Source organism: Dendrobates tinctorius, unplaced genomic scaffold, assembly GCF_039654945.1.
Source record: "Dendrobates tinctorius isolate UK_male_01 unplaced genomic scaffold, ASM3965494v1 ptg000063l, whole genome shotgun sequence".
In the NCBI taxonomy this organism is placed as follows: Eukaryota; Metazoa; Chordata; class Amphibia; order Anura; family Dendrobatidae; genus Dendrobates; species Dendrobates tinctorius.
In genome coordinates, this window is record NW_027361731.1 from 29,209,084 (window position 1) to 29,231,941 (window position 22,858).

The window sequence follows — 22,858 nt, forward strand, 5'->3', positions numbered from 1 at the left end:
CGCCTCACACCCACCGCACGCCTCGCACCCACAGCACGTCTCACCCCAACCACCCGCCTCGCACGTCTCACCCCAACCACCTGCCTCAGACCCACCGCACGCCTCACACCCACCGCACATCTCACCCCAACCACCAGCCTCAGACCTACCGCACACCTCGGACCCACTGCACGCCTCACACACACCGCACATCTCACCCCAAACACTCGCCTCAGACCCACCGCACGTCTCACCCCAACCACCCGCCTCAGACCCACCGCACTCTTCGGACCCATTGCACGCCTCGCACCCACCGCATGTCTCACCCCAACCACCTGCCTCAGACTCACCCCAACCACCCGCCTCAGACCCACCGCACGCCTCACACCACGGCACACTTAGGACCCACCGCACACCCCGGACCCCCCGGACCCACCGCACACCCCGGACCCACCGCACACCCCGGACCCACCGCACACCCCGGACCCACTGCACGCCTCACATTTACCGCACGCCTCGGACCCACCGCACGTCTCACCCAAACCACCCGCCTCAGACCCACTGCATGCCTTGCACCCACCACCCACCTCGGACCCACTATATAGACATTTTACAATAAATTTTTACCTTTCCAGAAAACTTGAGATGAACCTCCGCCTCATCAGCAAGACTCTTCTTGACTTGGGCCCAAGCTTCCCCCAGGGTCCTGCCAACCAAAGAGACCACTGTGATAAGTGAGTGTACGCCTCCAGGTAACATAGTAACATAACATAGTTTTGAAGGCTGAAGGAAGACCTTATGTCCATCTAGTTCAGCCTATTTTTAGTGCAGCTGTTCTGCATTGTTGATCCTGGGGAAGGCAACAAAAACCCACATAGTAGAAGCCAATTTTCTCCATAGGGAAAAAAATTCCTTCCCCTAAGCTGGGTCAACCATCTACCTATAATATTATGTTATTCATAACCTTCTATACTGTTACTCACAAGAAAAGCCTCCATTCCTTTCTTACATTCATTCAGTGAGTTGGCCATCACCACTTCCTCAGGAAGAGAATTCCAGAGCCTCACTGCTCTTACCGTGAAGAACCCTCTTCTATGCTGGTGCAGAAATTGTCTTTCCTCCAAACGAAGAGAATGCCCCATTGTTCTTGTCACAGTCCTTGGTACAAACAGTTCATTGGAGAGATCTCTGTATTGCCCTCTGATATACTTGTACATATATATTAAGTCTCCCCTAAGTCTTCTCTTTTCTAGGGTAAATAGACTAGGGTAGTAGACCTCTAGACACTAGTGATAATAGTAGCCCACTAGACACCAGGGATACTAGTAGCCCACTAGACACCAGGGATACTAGTAGCCCACTAGACAATACGAATACTAGTAGACCACTAGACACCAGGGATACTAGTAGACCACTAGACACCAGGGATACTAGTAGACCACTAGACACCAGGGATACTAGTAGACCACTAGACACCAGGGATACTAGTAGACCACTAGACACCAGGGATACTAGTAGACCACTAGACACCAGGGATACTAGTAGACCACTAGACACCAGGGATACTAGTAGACCACTAGACACCAGGGATACTAGTAGACCACTAGACACCAGGGATACTAGTAGACCACTAGACAATACGAATACTAGTAGACCACTAGACACCAGGGATACTACTAGACCACTAGACACCAGGGATACTAGTAGACCACTAGACACCAGGGATACTAGTAGACCACTAGACAATACGAATACTAGTAGACCACTAGACACCAGGGATACTAGTAGACCACTAGACAATATGAATACTAGTAGGACACCAGGGATACTACTAGACCTCTAGACACTAGGGATACTAGTAGACCACTAGACACCAGGGATACTAGTAGACCACTAGACACCAGGGATACTAGTAGACCACTAGACAATACGAATACTAGTAGACCACTAGACACCAGGGATACTAGTAGACCACTAGACAATATGAATACTAGTAGACCACTAGACACCAGGGATACTACTAGACCTCTAGACACTAGGGATACTAGTAGACCACTAGACACCAGGGATACTAGTAGACCCCTAGACACCAGGGATACTAGTAGCCCACTAGACAATACGAATACTAGAGACCACTAGACACCAGGGATACTAGTAGACCACTAGACACCAGAGATACTACTAGCCCACTAGACACTAGGGATACTAGTAGCCCACTAGACACCAGGGATACTAGTAGACCCCTAGACACCAGGGATACTAGTAGCCCACTAGACAATACGAATACTAGAGACCACTAGACACCAGGGATACTAGTAGACCACTAGACACCAGAGATACTACTAGCCCACTAGACACTAGGGATACTAGTAGCCCACTAGACAATACGAATACTAGTAGACCACTAGACACCAGGGATACCACTAGACACCAGGGATACTAGTAGACCACTAGACACCAGGGATACTAGTAGACCACTAGACACCAGGGATACTAGTAGACCACTAGACACCAGGGATACTAGTAGACCACTAGACACCAGGGATACTAGTAGACCACTAGACACCAGGGATACTAGTAGATCACTAGACACCAGGGATACTAGTAGATCACTAGACACCAGGGATACTAGTAGACCACTAGACACCAGGGATACTAGTAGACCACTAGACAATACGAATACTAGTAGACCACTAGACACCAGGGATACTACTAGACCACTAGACACCAGGGATACTAGTAGACCACTAGACACCAGGGATACTAGTAGACCACTAGACAATACGAATACTAGTAGACCACTAGACACCAGGGATACTAGTAGACCACTAGACAATATGAATACTAGTAGACCACTAGACACCAGGGATACTACTAGACCTCTAGACACTAGGGATACTAGTAGACCACTAGACACCAGGGATACTAGTAGACCACTAGACACCAGGGATACTAGTAGACCACTAGACACCAGGGATACTAGTAGACCACTAGACAATACGAATACTAGTAGACCACTAGACACCAGGGATACTAGTAGACCACTAGACAATATGAATACTAGTAGACCACTAGACACCAGGGATACTACTAGACCTCTAGACACTAGGGATACTAGTAGACCACTAGACACCAGGGATACTAGTAGACCCCTAGACACCAGGGATACTAGTAGCCCACTAGACAATACGAATACTAGAGACCACTAGACACCAGGGATACTAGTAGACCACTAGACACCAGAGATACTACTAGCCCACTAGACACTAGGGATACTAGTAGCCCACTAGACAATACGAATACTAGTAGACCACTAGACACCAGGGATACTACTAGACACCAGGGATACTAGTAGACCACTAGACACCAGGGATACTAGTAGACCACTAGACACCAGGGATACTAGTAGACCACTAGACACCAGGGATACTAGTAGACCACTAGACACCAGGGATACTACTAGACCACTAGACACCAGGGATACTAGTAGCCCACTAGACACTAGGGATACTAGTAGCCCACTAGACACCAGGGATACTAGTAGCCCACTAGACACCAGGGATACTAGTAGCCCACTAGACAATACGAATACTAGTAGACCACTAGACACCAGGGATACTAGTAGACCACTAGACACCAGGGATACTAGTAGACCACTAGACACCAGGGATACTAGTAGACCACTAGACACCAGGGATACTAGTAGACCACTAGACAATACGAATACTAGTAGACCACTAGACACCAGGGATACTACTAGACCACTAGACACCAGGGATACTACTAGACCACTAGACACCAGGGATACTAGTAGACCACTAGGCACCAGGGATACTAGTAGACCACTAGACACCAGGGATACTAGTAGACCACTAGACACCAGAGATACTACTAGCCCACTAGACACTAGGGATACTAGTAGCCCACTAGACAATACGAATACTAGTAGACCACTAGACACCAGGGATACTACTAGACACCAGGGATACTAGTAGACCACTAGACACCAGGGATACTAGTAGACCACTAGACAATACGAATACTAGTAGACCACTAGACACCAGGGATACTACTAGACCACTAGACACCAGGGATACTAGTAGCCCACTAGACACCAGGGATACTAGTATCCCACTAGACAATACGAATACTAGTAGACCACTAGACACCAGGGATACTAGTAGACCACTAGACACCAGGGATACTAGTAGACCACTAGACACCAGGGATACTAGTAGACCACTAGACACCAGGGATACTAGTAGACCACTAGACAATACGAATACTAGTAGACCACTAGACACCAGGGATACTACTAGACCACTAGACACCAGGGATACTAGTAGACCACTAGGCACCAGGGATACTAGTAGACCACTAGACACCAGGGATACTAGTAGTCCACTAGACACCAGGGATACTAGTAGACCACTAGACACCAGGGATACTACTAGACCACTAGACACCAGGGATACTACTAGACCACTAGATACCAGGGATACTAGTAGACCACTAGATACCAGGGATACTAGTAGACCACTAGATACCAGGGATACTAGTAGACCACTAGATACCAGGGATACTAGTAGACCACTAGATACCAGGGATACTAGTAGACCACTAGACACCAGGGATACTAGTAGACCACTAGACACCAGGGATACTAGTAGACCACTAGACACCAGGGATACTAGTAGACCACTAGACACCAGGGATACTAGTAGACCACTAGACAATACGAATACTAGTAGACCACTAGACACCAGGGATACAACTAGACCACTAGACACCAGGGATACTAGTAGACCACTAGACACCAGGGATACTAGTAGACCACTAGATACCAGGAATACTAGTAGACCACTAGATACCAGGAATACTAGTAGACCACTAGATACCAGGGATACTAGTAGACCACTAGATACCAGGGATACTAGTAGACCACTAGATACCAGGGATACTATTAGACCACTAGATACCAGGGATACTATTAGACCATTAGACAAAAGTGATACTATTAGACCACTAGATGCCAGAGATACTAGTAGACCACTAAACATTATAGGGATATTACGGAACCACTAGAAACCAGGAATATTACAGGACCAACGGACACCAAGGATATGAATAGACCACACTACCATGCCGATATAGTTGAGCCCATGAATGGACAGTGATGACACTAAGTGGAGGGATTTCTTTTGCAGGTGTATTTTATTGTAATTCCCCTTTATATTTGTACGCCATCTCGTAATTGAAAAACAATGGAATAAATAACTGCATAGATCCGTAACGTCATCCTACCGGGCCACAATGAGTTAATGGCTCCCCCAGCTTCACATTAGCGGGGTGTTAGGGGGAAAATTCCTGGGTCACATTATCTCCTCTGATCCCCCGATATGCTGAATTATTCACACCAGAAGCTGTAATCACACAAGGTGGTCACTAGAGGGCAGCACAGGTCTACAGATACGGGTTTATGGTAAGGATCCACACCACTCACACTACAGCACCAGCTCCTCATCCATCACTGCTGACAACCCGCCTGTATACATGTGTGACAGGTTGTCAGCCCCGCCCATCTTTTAAATTACGGTAATGTGACCTCACCCTTCCTCTTGGAACGCCAAAGAATTCTGGGACAGTTTTGCCAGGTTTTTTGCATATTCTTCTTCGATCTTCATCCTGAAAACCAAAAGAAAAAGGGATGAAGGAAAATATCCAAGACGGAAAGGATTGATATGAACCTGGAGGTAGGGGGCGCTATTGGGCAGTGGGTAGGTCTGTGAGGTCCAAACAGACCGGGGATGTTGTGTCTATGGATTTGTGACAGTTCTGCAATGTAACCGACAGTCAAGACAGGTTCTATTGGAGAAAGAAGAAATACAAGCTCCATCCCTGCTTAACTCTGACACCTCCCCTGCTTAACTCTGACTCCTCCCCTTTATCATAAAGCAGTAAATATCACTCACAATACTCAGGAGGTGGAAAAAATATAGAATTGTGATGTAATATCTGATATATGAAGAGGAAAATAAATTTAAAATTAGAATAAAGAGGGAAAAAGCCCCCAAGAATGAAGATCCTACTGCCCTTAACATCCAACATGGAAGAAAAATTAAATCCGAAAGACAAAAGAAACTTCATTCTCATTAATAATCAGCAATATTTACTGGGTGAGTCTGGAGAATTCTCCATTAGGATCACATTGTAAGAGAAGTAGGTTACAGCCCAGGGGAGCGGGGGGCCACGATTATTGGGGGAAGCAGCAGCATTACCGTTCACGGATGAATTCTGCCATCTCCTTCTGCATTTGTTTGCCTTTGAGCTGTTTCTGAAGGAGTTCTTCAAATCCGGTCACCGAGCTGTTACCCTGAGGATCCTTCTTATCTGCCTGTAATACAAGGAGAAATCTGTGAAGAATATACCGCAATGTGCAATAATATAACTGTTATAATACAGCCCCCCTATGTACAAGAATATAACTACTATAATACTGCCCCTATGTACAAGAATATAACTACTATAATACTGCCCCTATGTACAAGAATATAACTACTATAATACTGCCCCCTATGTACAAGAATATAACTACTATAATACTGCCCCCTATGTACAAGAATATAACTACTATAATACTGCCCCTATGTACAAGAATATAACTACTATAATACTGCCCCTATGTACAAGAATATAACTACTATAATACTGCCCCTATGTACAAGAATATAACTACTATAATACTGCCCCCTATGTACAAGAATATAACTACTATAATACTGCCCCTATGTACAAGAATATAACTACTATAATACTGCACCTATGTACAAGAATATAACTACTATAATACTGCTCTTATGTGCAAGAATATAACTACTATAATACTGCTCCTATGTACAAGAATATAACTACTATAATACTGCCCCCTATGTACAAGAATATAACTACTATAATACTACCCCCTATGTACAAGAATATAACTACTATAATACAGCCCCTATGTACAAGAATATAACTACTATAATACTGCTCCTATGTACAAGAATATAACTACTATAATACTGCCCCCTATGTACAAGAATATAACTACTATAATACTACCCCTATGTACAAGAATATAACTACTATAATACTACCCCTATGTACAAGAATATAACTACTATAATACTGCCCCCTATGTACAAGAATATAACTATTATAATACTGCTCCCTATATACAGGAATATAACTACTATAATACTGACCCTATATACAAGAAAACAACTACTATAATACTGCTCCTATGTACAAGAATATAACTACTATAATACCACCCCTATGTACAAGAATATAACTACTATAATACTGCTCCTATGTACAAGAATATAACTACTATAATACCACCCCTATGTACAAGAATATAACTACTATAATACTGCTCCTATGTACAAGAATATAACTACTATAATACTGCCCCTATGTACAAGAATATAACTATTATAATACTGCTCCTATGTACAGGAATATAACTACTATTATACTGCTCCCTATGTACAAGAATATAACTATAATACTGCTCCCTATGTACAAGAATATAACCATTATATTCCTGTACATAGGTGCAGTATAATAGTAGTGATATTCCTGTACATAGGAGCAGTATTATAACTACTATTATACTGCTCCTATGCACAAGAATATAAATACTATAATACTGCCCCTATATACAGGAATATAACTACTATAATACTGCCCCCTATGTACAAGAATATAACTACTATAATACTGCTCCTATATACAGGAATATAACTACTATTATACTGCTCCTATGTACAAGAATATAACTACTATAATACTGCTCCTATGTACAGGAATATAACTACTATTATACTGCCCCTATATTCAAGAATATAACTACTATAATACTGCCCCCTATGTACAAGAATATAACTACTATAATACTGCTCCTATGTACAGGAATATAACTACTATTATACTGCTCCTATGTACAAGAATATAACTACTATAACACTGCCCCCTATGTACAAGAATATAACTACTATAATACTGCCCCCTATGTACAAGAATATAACTACTACAATACTGCTCCTATATACAAGAATATAACTACTATAATACTGCCCCCTATGTACAAGAATATAACTACTATAATACTGCGCCTATATACAGGAATATTACTATAATACTGCTCTTATGTACAAGAATATAACTACTATAATACTGCTCCTTTGTGAAAGAATATAACTACTATAATACTGCCCCCTATGTACAAGAATATAACTACTATAATACTGCTCCCTATGTACAAGAATATAACTACTATAATACTGCCCCCTATGTACAAGAATATAGCTACTATAATATATACTGCTCCTATGTGCAAGAATATAACTACTATAATACTGCCCCTATATACCTACCTTCGTATATGTACCTACCTACTGTCAATGTAATACCGTTATGCATCTGTATCTGTACTTGTTCCTGCCTTGCTGCTGTAATGCTCTGAATTTCCCCATGGTGGAACGATTAAAGGATTATCTTATCTTATATACAGGAATATAACTGCTATAATACTGCTCTTATGTACAAGAATATAACTACTATAATACTGCCCCCTATGTACAGAAATATAACTACTATAATACTGCCCCCTATGTACAGAAATATAACTACTATAATACTGCTCCCTATATACAAGAATATAACTACTATAATACTGCCCCTATGTACAAGAAAATAACCAATATAATACTGCCCCTATGAACAAGAATATAACTACAATAATACTGCTCCTATGTACAAGAATAAACCACTACTATAATACTACCCCTATGTAAAAGAATATAACTGTTATAATACTGCTCCTATGTACAGGAATATAACTACTATTATACTGCCCCTATATACAAGAATATAACTACTATAATACTGCCCCCCATTGTACAAGAATTTAACTACTATAATACTGCCCCTATGTACAAGCATATAACTACTATAATACTGCCCCTATGTACAGGAATATAACTACTATAATACTGCTCCCTATATACAGGAATATAACTACTATAATACTGCCCCTATATACAAGCATATAACTACTATAATACTGCCCCTATATACAAGAATATAACTATTATAATACTGCTCCCTATATACAGGAATATAACTACTATAATACTGACCATATATACAAGAAAACAACTACTATAATACTGCTCCTATGTACAAGAATATAACTACTATAATACCACCCCTATGTACAAGAATATAACTATAATACTGCTCCCTATGTACAAGAATATAACCATTATATTCCTGTACATAGGTGCAGTATAATAGTAGTGATATTCCTGTACATAGGAGCAGTATTATAACTACTATTATACTGCTCCTATGCACAAGAATATAAATACTATAATACTGCCCCTATATACAGGAATATAACTACTATAATACTGCTTCTATGTACAGGAATATAACTACTATTATACTGCTCCTATGTACAGGAATATAACTACTATAATACTGCCCCCTATGTACAGAAATATAACTACTATAATACTGCCCCCATATACAGGATTATAACTACTATAATACTGCCCCCTATATACAAGAATATAACTACTATAATACTGCCCCTATGTACAAGAATATAACTACAATAATACTGCTCCTATGTACAAGAATAAACCACTACTATAATACTACCCCTATGTAAAAGAATATAACTGTTATAATACTGCTCCTATGTACAGGAATATAACTACTATTATACTGCCCCTATATACAAAAATATAACTACTATAATACTGCTCTTATGTACAAGAATATAACTACTATAATACTGCCCCCCTATGTACAAGAATATAACTACTATAATACTGCCCCTATGTACAAGCATATAACTACTAAAATACTGCCCCTATGTACAAGCATATAACTACTATAATACTGCCCCTATGTACAGGAATATAACTACTAAAATACTGCCCCTATATACAAGAATATAACTACTATAATACTGCTCCTATGTACAAGAATATAACTACTATAATACTGCCCCTATATACAAGAATATAACTACTATAACACTGCCCCCTATGTACAAGAATATAACTACTATAATACTGCTCCCTATGTACAAGAATATAACTACTATAATACTGCTCCCTATATACAGGAATATAACTACTATAATACTGCCCCTATATACAAGCATATAACTACTATAATACTGCCCCTATATACAAGAATATAACTACTATAATACTGCTCCCTATGTACAAGAATATAACTACTATAATACTGCCCCTATATACAAGCATATAACTACTATAATACTGCCCCTATATACAAGAATATAACTACTATAATACTGCTCCCTATGTACAAGAATATAACTACTATAATACTGCCCCTATATACAAGCATATAACTACTATAATACTGCCCCTATATACAAGAATATAACTACTATAATACTGCCCCTATATACAAGAATATAACTACTATAATACTGACCCTATATACAAGAAAACAACTACTATAATACTGCTCCTATGTACAAGAATATAACTACTATAATACCACCCCTATGTACAAGAATATAACTATTATAATACTGCTCCTATGTACAGGAATATAACTACTATAATACTGCTCCCTATGTACAAGAATATAACTATAATACTGCTCCCTATGTACAAGAATATAACCATTATATTCCTGTACATAGGTGCAGTATAATAGTAGTGATATTCCTGTACATAGGAGCAGTATTATAACTACTATTATACTGCTCCTATGCACAAGAATATAACTACTATAACACTGCGCCTATATACAGGAATATTACTATAATACTGCTCTTATGTACAAGAATATAACTACTAAAATACTGCTCCTTTGTGAAAGAATATAACTACTATAATACTGCTCCCTATGTACAAGAATATAACTACTATAATACTGCCCCCTATGTACAAGAATATAACTACTATAATATATACTGCTCTTATGTGCAAGAATATAACTACTATAATACTGCCCCTATATACCTACCTTCGTATATGTACCTACCTACTGTCAATGTAATGCCTTTATGCATCTTTATCTGTACTTGTTCCTGCCTTGCTGCTGTAATGCTCTGAATTTCCCCATGGTGGAACGATTAAAGGATTATCTTACATACAGGAATATAACTGCTATAATACTGCTCCTATGTACAAGAATATAGCTACTATAATACTGCCCCCTATGTACAAGAATATAACTACTATAATACTACTCTTATGTACAAGAATATAGCTACTATAATACTGCCCCCTATGTACAAGAATATAACTACTATAATACTACTCTTATGTACAAGAATATAACTACTATAATACTGCTCCTATGTACAAGAAAATAACTAGTATAATACTGCTCCTATATACAAGAATATAACTACTATAATACTGCCCCCTATATACAAGAATATAACTACTATAATACTGCCCCTATGTACAAGAAAATAACCAATATAATACTGCCCCTATGTACAAGAATATAACTACAATAATACTGCTCCTATGTACAAGAATAAACCACTACTATAATACTACCCCTATGTAAAAGAATATAACTGTTATAATACTGCTCCTATGTACAGGAATATAACTACTATTATACTGCCCCCTATACACAGGACTATAACTACTATTATACTGCTCTTATGTACAAGAATATAACTACTATAATACTGCCCCCTATGTACAAGAATATAACTACTATAATACTGCCCCCCTATGTACGAGATATAACTACTATAATACTGCCCCTATATACAAGCATATAACTACTATAATACTGCCCCTATGTACCAGAATATAACTATTATAATACTGCACCCTATATACAGGAATATAACTACTATAATACTGACCCTATATACAAGAAAACAACTACTATAATACTGCTCCTATGTACAAGAATATAACTACTATAATACCACCCCTATGCACAAGAATAAAACTATTATAATACTGCTCCTATGTACAGGAATATAACTACTATTATACTGCTCCCCATGTACAAGAATATAACTATAATACTGCTCCCTATGTACAAGAATATAACCATTATATTCCTGTACATAGGTGCAGTATAATAGTAGTGATATTCCTGTACATAGGAGCAGTATTATAACTACTATTATACTGCTCCTATGCACAAGAATATAAATACTATAATACTGCCCCTATATACAGGAATATAACTACTATAATACTGCCCCCTATGTACAAGAATATAACTACTATAATACTGCTCCTATGTACAAGAATATAACTACTATAATACTGCTCCTATGTACAGGAATATAACTACTATAATACTGCCCCCTATGTACAAGAATATAACTACTATAATACTGCTCCTATGTACAAGAATATAACTACTATAATACTGCTCCCTATGTACAAGAATATAACTACTATAATACTGCTCCTATGTACAGGAATATAACTACTATAATACTGCCCCCTATGTACAAGAATATAACTACTATAATACTGCGCCTATATACAGGAATATTACTATAATACTGCTCTTATGTACAAGAATATAACTACTATAATACTGCTCCTTTGTGAAAGAATATAACTACTATAATACTGCCCCCTATGTACAGGAATATAACTACTATAATACAGCTCCTACTGTATGTACAAGAATATAACTACTATAATACTGCTCCTATGTACAAGAAAATAACTAGTATAATACTGCTCCTATATACAAGAATATAACTACTATAATACTGCCCCCTATATACAAGAATATAACTACTAAAATACTGCCCCTATGTACAAGAATATAACTACAATAATACTGCTCCTATGTACAAGAATAAACCACTACTATAATACTACCCCTATGTAAAAGAATATAACTGTTATAATACTGCTCCTATGTACAGGAATATAACTACTATTATACTGCCCCTATATACAAGAATATAACTACTATAATACTGCCCCCTATATACAGGAATATAACTACTATTATACTGCTCTTATGTACAAGAATATAACTACTATAATACTGCCCCCCATTGTACAAGAATATAACTACTATAATACTGCCCCTATGTACAAGCATATAACTACTATAATACTGCCCCTATGTACAGGAATATAACTACTATAATACTGCTCCCTATATACAGGAATATAACTACTATAATACTGACCCTATATACAAGAAAACAACTACTATAATACTGCTCCTATGTACAAGAATATAACTACTATAATACTGCCCCCTATGTACAAGAATATAACTATTATAATACTGCTCCTATGTACAGGAATATAACTACTATTATACTGATCCCCATGTACAAGAATATAAGTATAATACTGCTCCCTATGTACAAGAATATAACCATTATATTCCTGTACATAGGTGCAGTATAATAGTAGTGATATTCCTGTACATAGGAGCAGTATTATAACTACTATTATACTGCTCCTATGCACAAGAATATAAATATTATAATACTGCCCCTATATACAGGAATATAACTACTATTATACTGCTCCTATGTACAGGAATATAACTACTATTATACTGCTCCTATGTACAGGAATATAACTACTATAATACTGCCCCCTATGTACAAGAATATAACTACTATAATACTGCCCCTATATACAAGAATATAACTACTATAATACTGCTCCTATGTACAGGAATATAACTACTATTATACTGCTCCTATGTACAGGAATATAACTACTATAATACTGCCCCCTATGTACAAGAATATAACTACTATAATACTGCTCCTATGTACAGGAATATAACTACTATTATACTGCTCCTATGTACAAGAATATAACTACTATAATACTGCCCCCTATGTACAAGAATATAACTACTATAATACTGCTCCTATGTACAGGAATATAACTACTATAATACTGCTCCCCATGTACAAGAATATAACTACTATAATACTGCTCCTATGTACAGGAATATAACTACTATAATACTGCCCCCTATGTACAAGAATATAACTACTACAATACTGCCCCTATATACAAGAATATAACTACTATAATACTGCCCCCTATGTACAAGAATATAACTACTATAACACTGCGCCTATATACAGGAATATTACTATAATACTGCTCTTATGTACAAGAATATAACTACTATAATACTGCTCCCTATGTACAAGAATATAACTACTATAATACTGCCCCCTATGTACAAGAATATAACTACTATAATATACTGCTCCTATGTGCAAGAATATAACTACTATAATACTGCCCCTATATACCTACCTTCGTATACGTACCTACCTACTGTCAATGTAATGCCTTTATGCATCTGTATCTGTACTTGTTCCTGCCTTGCTGCTGTAATGCTCTGAATTTCCCCATGGTGGAACGATTAAAGGATTATCTTATCTTATATACAGGAATATAACTGCTATAATACTGCTCTTATGTACAAGAATATAACTACTATAATACTGCCCCCTATGTACAGGAATATAACTACTATAATACTGCTCCTATGTACAAGAATATAACTAGTATAATACTGCTCCTATATACAAGAATATAACTACTATAATACTGCCCCCTATGTACAGAAATATAACTACTATAATACTGCTCCTATATACAGGAATATAACTACTATAATACTGCCCCCTATATACAAGAATATAACTACTATAATACTTCCCCTATATACAGGAATATAACTATTATCATACTGCTCCTATGTACAGGAATATAACTACTATTATACTGCTCCCTATGTACAAGAATATAACTACTATAATACAGCCCCTTATGTACAAGAATACAACTACTATAATACTGCTCCTATGTACAAGAATATAACTGCTATAATACTGCCCCTATGTAGAGAATATAACTACTATAATACTGCCCCTATGTACAAGAATATTAATACTATAATACTGCTCCTATGTACAAGAATATAATTACTATAATACTGCCCCTATGTACAAGAATATAACTACTATAATACTGCTCCTATGTACAATAATATATATACTTTAATACTGCCCCTATGTACAAGAATATAACTACTATTATACTGCCCCTATATACAAGAATACAAGTAGATCTATCAAATAATTTAAGAAAACCACGTTTAATTAATGGCACATATTGCCATAGTGCCCACATAAGACCTCAAGACAGCATGCATAAAAGGTAATAACACAGGGTGCACATATAACACCGCAATAGTATTCGGATGAAATAGTGACAACAGTATCCAAAATACCTCCACCACACCAAGCTTAAACTCTGCCATATAGTGCACATAATAAAACTTAACACTGGCAAAATATGACTTCCATATAGTGTCCACATATTATAGATAAAATAAGCATAAAAAATTCTTACGGTAATACAGAATGGACAAATAACACTGCTATATTGTGTCCACAAAACCAGAAAATGAGAGATACAGAATACGGTCATAATGCCATCAAAGTGTAATGGAATGCTAAGATAATGTACGTACACATACTACCATACAGTGCTCAGACACTATCATGAAGTCCTAGTCATACTGAAATTCAGTGTTCATATAATGCCATAGAGTCCTTATAATATATGAGAATGAGCCAATAATAGTTACTTAAAGAATTATCTTTACAAGATGCACAAATAATACTGCCACATAGTGTCCTCATACCACAAAATAAGCTTCTACATCTACACAGTAATACTAGCAGAGGTTGAAGAAATAACCCCGCCATATATTGTCCTAATAACACCACAAAATAGACAACATCTACACAGTGATACTAACAAAGTGTGCCCAAATAATACCGCCATATAATGTCCTCAACACCACAAATTAATCTAAAAACTACACAGTAATACTATCAGAGGTCCCCAAATAATACCGCCATATAGGGTCGTCACAACACCACAAAATAATCTTCTACATCTACACAGTAATACTAGCAGAGGGTGAACAAATAATACCGCCACATAGCATCTTCACAATACCACAAAATAAGCTTCTACATCTAACACAGTAATACTAACAGAGGTGACCAAATAATACCACCATTTAGTGTCCCAATAACACCTAAAATAAACTTCTACACAGAAATACAAACAGAGCGTACCCAAATAATACCGCCATATACTGTCCCTCACAACACCACAAAATAAGCTTGCACATCTAAACACAGCAATACTAAGAGGGTGCCTAAATAATACCACCATATAGTGTCCTTACAACACCACAAAATAAGCTTCTATATCTACACAGTAATACTAAAAGAGGGTGCTCAAATAATACCGCCATATAGTGTGCTAATAACACCACAAAATAACCTTCTTCATCTACACAGTAATACTTACAGAGCATGCCCAAATAACACCGCTATATAGTGTCCTCATAACACCACAAAATAATCATCTTAACCTACACAGTAACAATAACATAGGATGCCCAAATAATACTGTCATTTAGTGTCCTCGCAACACCACAAAATAACTTTCTACATCTACACAGTAATACTACCAGAGGGTGAACAAATAATACGGCCATATAGTTTTCTTATACAACAACAAATTAAGCTTCTACATCTAGACAGTAATACTAACAGTGGATGGTACCGCTATATAGTGTCCTAATAGTATTACTATGTAGAAGCTTATTTTGTACTAACAGAGCGCGCCCAAGTAACACCGCCATATAGTGCCCTAACACCACAAAAAATTCTTCTACATCTACACAGTAGTACTAACAGAGGTGCCCAAATAATACCGCCATATACTGTAACTCAAAACACCACAAAATAAGCTTATTCATCTAAACACAGTAATAGTGAGAGTGCCCAAAAAAAACCGCCGTATAGTGTCCTCAAAACACCACAAAATTAGTTTCTACATCTACACAATAGTACTAGCAGAAGGGCACAAATAATACCACCATATAGTGTCCTCATACCACCTCAAAATAAGCTTCTATATCTACACAGTAATACTAACAGAGGGTACCCAAATAATACCACCATATAGTGTCCTCAGAATTCCCCCAACCTGTTATCACTTGATATGTGTGAGGTACTCGGACACTATATGGCAGTAGTACTACATCTATAACGGAGAACACATTTATTTTCAGCCTCCCTTCCCTTTCCTTCTTGCTTTCCTCACATGTACTCTCAATGATCACTATCGACAGCCGCGATACAGCGCTGCCACCAGCACCTGCCGATCATTAACATCCATAGAAAGGAAGATAATAGAGCCCGAGGCAGCGACCCGGGGGGAGACCCTGACACAAGGACGACCATGATAAGACCCCGCACAAAGGAGGCACTAGAGACAGAGGGACACCATCACAGGGTTAATGGACTGTTATACAAAGGCGCAGGTGTACGCAGCGTAGTATATGAGACTATTAAGCAACATCAGTCATACAGGATGTCATCCATAAAGATGCCCAGGTTATACCAGCTGTACATATATAATTATATACAGGAGATGCCCAGGTTATACCAGCTGTACATATATAATTATATACAGGAGATGCCCAGGTTATACCAGCTGTACATATATAATTATATACAGGAGATGCCCAGGTTATACCAGCTGTACATATATAATTATATACAGGAGATGCCCAGGTTATACCAGCTGTACATATATAATTATATACAGGAGATGCCCAGGTTATACCAGCTGTACATATATAATTATATACAGGAGATGCCCAGGTTATACCAGCTGTACATATATAATTATATACAGGAGATGCCCAGGTTATACCAGCTGTACATATATAATTATATACAGGAGATGCCCAGGTTATACCAGCTGTACATATATAATTATATACAGGAGATGCCCAGGTTATACCAGCTGTACATATATAATTATATACAGGAGATGCCCAGGTTATACCAGCTGTACATATATAATTATATACAGGAGATGCCCAGGTTATACCAGCTGTACATATATAATTATATACAGGAGATGCCCAGGTTATTCCAGTTGTACACGTATAATTATATACAGGAGATGCCCAGGTTATACCAGCTGTACATGTATAATTATATTCAGGAGATGCCCAGGTTATACCAGCTCTACATATATAATTATATACAGGAGATGCCCAGGTTATACCAGCTCTACATATATAATTATATACAGGCGATGCCCAGGTTATACCAGCTGTACATATATAATTATATACAGGTGATGCCCAGGTTATACCAGCTGTACATGTATAATTATATACAGGAGATGCCCAGGTTATGCCAGCTGTACATGTATAATTATATACAGGAGATGCACAGGTTATACTAGCTGTACATATATAATTATATACAGGAGATGCCCAGGTTATACCAGCTGTACATATATAATTATATACAGGAGATGCCCAGGTTATACCAGCTGTACATATATAATTATATACAGGAGATGCCCAGGTTATACTAGCTGTACATACTGTATATAATTATATACAGGAGATGCACAGGTTATACTAGCTGTACATATATAATTATATACAGGAGATGCACAGGTTATACCAGCTGAACATATATAATAACAGAGGAGACACCCAGGTTATAGCGGCATGCTCCTCAACACCGTACAGTACAGACCTAAGGACCTTACCCAGAAGTAGTCGCAGTAGCTCCACTCTCCCGGCTTCAGTAGTTGCTGCTCCGGCATGGTGTCGGGATGAGGAAACGTCACACAGTTTATCTGCCCAAGACAAAAAACAATTTAAAATTTAACAAGAAAAATCTTTTTTCGTCATTTATTTTTTACCTAAATTACTATACAGAGTAAAGATGGCGGTGGTGGCACCTCATGGACTCATCCTGTTGTTCTGACCAGGTCCGTCTCAGGATTCTCATGTGACTAATTCCTAGAAAACCTTCGACCCTCCGACTTCCTCATAGAAGGACCCTCAGAAGGTGGCCACCCATCTTAAAAACTAATCGGAAGAGATGGCTGCTTCTTGTGAAGATACAAGAGAAGGTCAGAGGACAAGAAAATTACCGTAGCTGTGGTGTGATGCCTTCAGCACCAGACGAATTGCACGTTAACTTCAGATGGGACGGAGAGGACAACTTAACTCCACCCAGACAACAGGTATAAATGAAGGCCTTGACCCACCAATTATAAATCTAAGACATAGTGAAGCGTCTGAGGAGACCTATCTCATCACTCTTCCTCATGCCCACCATGTAGAACGTTTGGGTACAACAATGTGTTTTCTCAGTAGGCTCTTGAGTTAGAAGATCATGTGCGACCTCTTAGTTGAGTAAGATTTCTTGAGGACGGTTATTGAGAGTAATGACTCTTAAGCTAAATCTTTGCGCACATATGAGGTGACCATATCTATTCTATATTGATAGGGCACTACGGTGGCCACTCTATGACGGTACTTGAGGGTCTGAAAGGTGGTGATCCCATCAATGAGGTCACTTTTTGTTAGGCCCATAATTTTCTTGCTCAGTGGAAGTTCTGTGTGGGAGGTGGTGTGGCCAAAGAAGTCAAGGAGATACAAGAGATATACATGAATCCACTATATTAGGTATGGAATCTTGCATAACACAAGACATTTTCTTAAACACTTTTTTTGTTTTAAAACGTAGACCCTTCTTCAGGATAGGGCAAGACGGAAAACAGAGAAGATGTGGCCAAAGAAATGGCAGAAAAGAGTAGGATGCGAGTAGAAGGCGCAAATCAAAAATCCCAAAATAACATGGATACATTTCAGTATAAAAAAAAACCCTTTATTGAGTGTTTTTGAAGTTTTCCCTTCAAGAATATGACATGAAGGTCATCAGCAGAGAGGTCTAGGCTGGAGATACCGCCAAGATCAACTTCGAAACCACAGTCACACCTTTGAACTTGTGCAAAACTACTTATTCACCAGCTAAAACAGTTTCATCTGTCAGAAACTCTGAACCCCTGACCTAAGATATAGAGACAGCACCCTCAACCTAAGATCTAGAGACAGCTCCCTCCACCTAAGATATAGAGATAGCGCCAACAACCTGAGATATAGAGACAGCTCCCTCGACCTGAGATCTAGAGACAGCTCCACCGACCTGAGATCTAGAGACAGCTCCACCGACCTGAGATCTAGAGCCAGTTCCTTCCCTCCACCTGAAATATAGAGACAGCTCCACCGACCTGAGATATAGAGACAGCTTCCTAGACCTGATATAGACAGCTCCACCGACCTGAGATATAGATACAGCTCCACCGACCTGAGATATAGAGACAGCTCCCGTGACCGGAGAATGTCTCAAGTACAGAAACTGTATCAAAATGTTGAAGTTTAGTAGCACTAATATTTTTGAACTGCTCGACTTTGCTTGCCCAAGACCAGGAGATGTCAGCATTTTTTGTTCTGGTCTTGATTGTTCCAGCTTTTCGGAGTGATAACCACCAGAGAATTCACTGGAAGTCAGCAGAAGACAACATATGTGAATCCACCAACAAGGAGAACAGAAAAGACTATGCTGAGAAGGTCTTCGAGCATCTAAGGACATGAATGGATTGGGACCACCTGGAGCATTAAAGTCTCTGAAAGCAAGTCGAAAAAAAACAGAACAAGAAATCCCACCAGGAGACAACTGGATGATCAAGAGAACTGGTTGATATCGAAAAGCAGAAGATGCAAATGTCACCATCAATCTGACCTGATCCAAGAGGTAGAGATTAAGAAAAATCAATATTCCAAGAAGATCAGGAACACGGGTAAGCTGTGTAATATGACAGATCCATTAACTGTCCTTCAAGATCAGAAATCAATGACTGATTATTGTTTTGATACTCTAGATTTTTACTCCTCCAAATTTGATCTAGATGAAAATTCTATCAGTCGCCTACACAACATCACATGCTGTAAATACAGACAAAGCCTGAGTTCTGCCCCAGAATTAGCCACTCTTCATAGTAAAGTCCTCCCTTCTGCAAATGCTGAATCAGAAAAAAGTTATTTAATCGATAAGTGTGAAAACGTAACTGATTTTTCAGTCTAGAAACAAAGGTTACTTGATTTGATATTTCATGCACACCTCGGTGCCAGTACATGGCTGACAGATGTATGCCTCCTCCTTCCCAATCCTTACAAAAAGAAAAGAGGACTTGCCCACCAATAGAGATCTGTTGAGTCATGGTTTTGCCTTGGACCTTCATCCTGGGGTATGGTGCCCCACCTACATACCTGAAGGTAATAGATGCCCCAGAAGAAGCAGAGGCGAAACGATGAATAAACAAGTCTTCGCTACTGAAGGACATGTTCTCCTCTTTCCTCTTTTAGGATCGGGAAGGAGGAGTGGTGGAGTGATCCAGCTATTGGTCATGTGGATTTTTAAGAACTGCATTTTCCTAAATCACACTCAAGTTCTCATTGTTCACCTTTCGATAGATAGAACCACGACATGTTGAGTTCTGGGGAAAAGAACACATAAGTCAAAGTAATAGAAGGATCACTCTTGCATCTTGTAGGGGTCTCAGCACATAGCCAAGTACTGATCCAGCAGATCACATCCCCGTGACACCTTCCCCGGCTCTACAACCAATCTGGAGCTTCTTTTCAGGACAACCTGCTTCTTCTAGAGCTCAAGATGTCCAATCTTACTTACAGAGTAGGGGCAGCGGCTAAGGGTCTAGCTCCTGGAACAAAAAGTGGTCAGCTAAGGGTCCAGCTCCTGGAACCCTAAGTGAGCAACTAAGGGTCCAGCTCCTGGAACCCCCAAGTGGGCAGCTAAGGGTTCAGCTCCTTGCGCCCCACGTAATCAGTTTTAAGTGTCTGTCTCCTGTAATCCCAAGTGGTCAGCTAAGGGTCTAGCTCCTGAAACCCCAAGTGGTAACCTAAGGGTCTATTTCCTGGAACTTCATGTGATCAGCTAAATGTCAAGCTCCTGGAATCCCAAGTGGTCAGCTAAGGGTCTACCTCCTGGAACCCCAAGTGGTAACCTAAGGGCCCATCTCCTGGAACCCCATGTGATCAGCTAAGGGTCTAGCTCCTGGAATCATCCAGTAGTCAGCTAAGGGTCCCACTCCTGGAACACCTCAGTGATCAGCTGTGGGCCCGATTTCTGGAACCCGTCAGCAGCCAAGAAACATTCTGTTTCAGGGGGCTCAAACATGTTAATGTACAGACCCTACAATTCCATCATTAGGGACCTGGACCACCATTCATAGCAGAAGACCAAGTACCAAAAATTCTCTGCATCCAAGATGACCGGATGGTAGAAAATTACCACTTGAGATACCGGCAACGTCATTACTAGCAACGATCGGGAAGGAAAAGACAGAAGACAGTTGTGGATTGGATATACATGGAATATACAGTCCTAGTTCTTCTGTTTCCACCAGCTGATTTAATTCTTATTTTAAAAAAAAAAAATTTCATAAATTTCCATAAAAAAAAATTGCAGTAAATTGTTAAAAATTAATCAAAAATAAATTGGACTAAATATTAAACAAAAAAATAAATTCTATTAATTTGAATCTGGGGATTGAGGTTACATAATTTGGATTGCTGCAGTGTTCACATAACATAATCGCTCGGAGGGAATTCCATCCGCCACGGAGCAGCGTATGCATCTCATCTGCCGGGCATGAGCACCCCCTCCCCATCCCCACACAGAGTCTCTCCTACTCGCTGCCAATCACCCCCCCTATTTACCTGCACAGAAGGGGCGGCGAAAAGAAAAACAAGAATGCAGAAGAAAAGAGGAATTATTCACGCTTTTTAGAATTTTTTTTGTGCCCTTTCGAACAGCTGGCGCAGCGCCGTCGACAAGAGACACTTTTTAATTTTTGCCTGT

General features: G+C 38.8%; 1 protein-coding gene and 1 long non-coding RNA gene across 7 annotated transcripts in view; one reads left to right on the forward strand and one right to left on the reverse strand.

Annotated features, from left to right (window-relative positions):
* Window positions 1-22,858, reverse strand: part of GAS7 (growth arrest specific 7) — a 161,906-nt gene that overhangs the window by 10,157 nt on the left and 128,891 nt on the right. For all 6 annotated transcript variants that reach the window (XM_073579765.1, XM_073579764.1, XM_073579769.1 and 3 more), the window contains 4 exons: window positions 18,675-18,764; window positions 6,258-6,373; window positions 5,590-5,664; window positions 607-685 (listed from right to left, as the gene is read on the reverse strand). In XM_073579765.1, the coding sequence (XP_073435866.1) occupies window positions 607-685; window positions 5,590-5,664; window positions 6,258-6,373; window positions 18,675-18,764 (360 nt within the window). The remainder of the gene's footprint in view (window positions 1-606; window positions 686-5,589; window positions 5,665-6,257; window positions 6,374-18,674; window positions 18,765-22,858) is intronic.
* LOC141094060 (uncharacterized) lies at window positions 611-22,443 on the forward strand. Its single transcript, XR_012233018.1, has 3 exons — window positions 611-713; window positions 18,900-19,157; window positions 20,447-22,443. It is a non-coding gene; the product is annotated as an uncharacterized lncRNA (long non-coding RNA).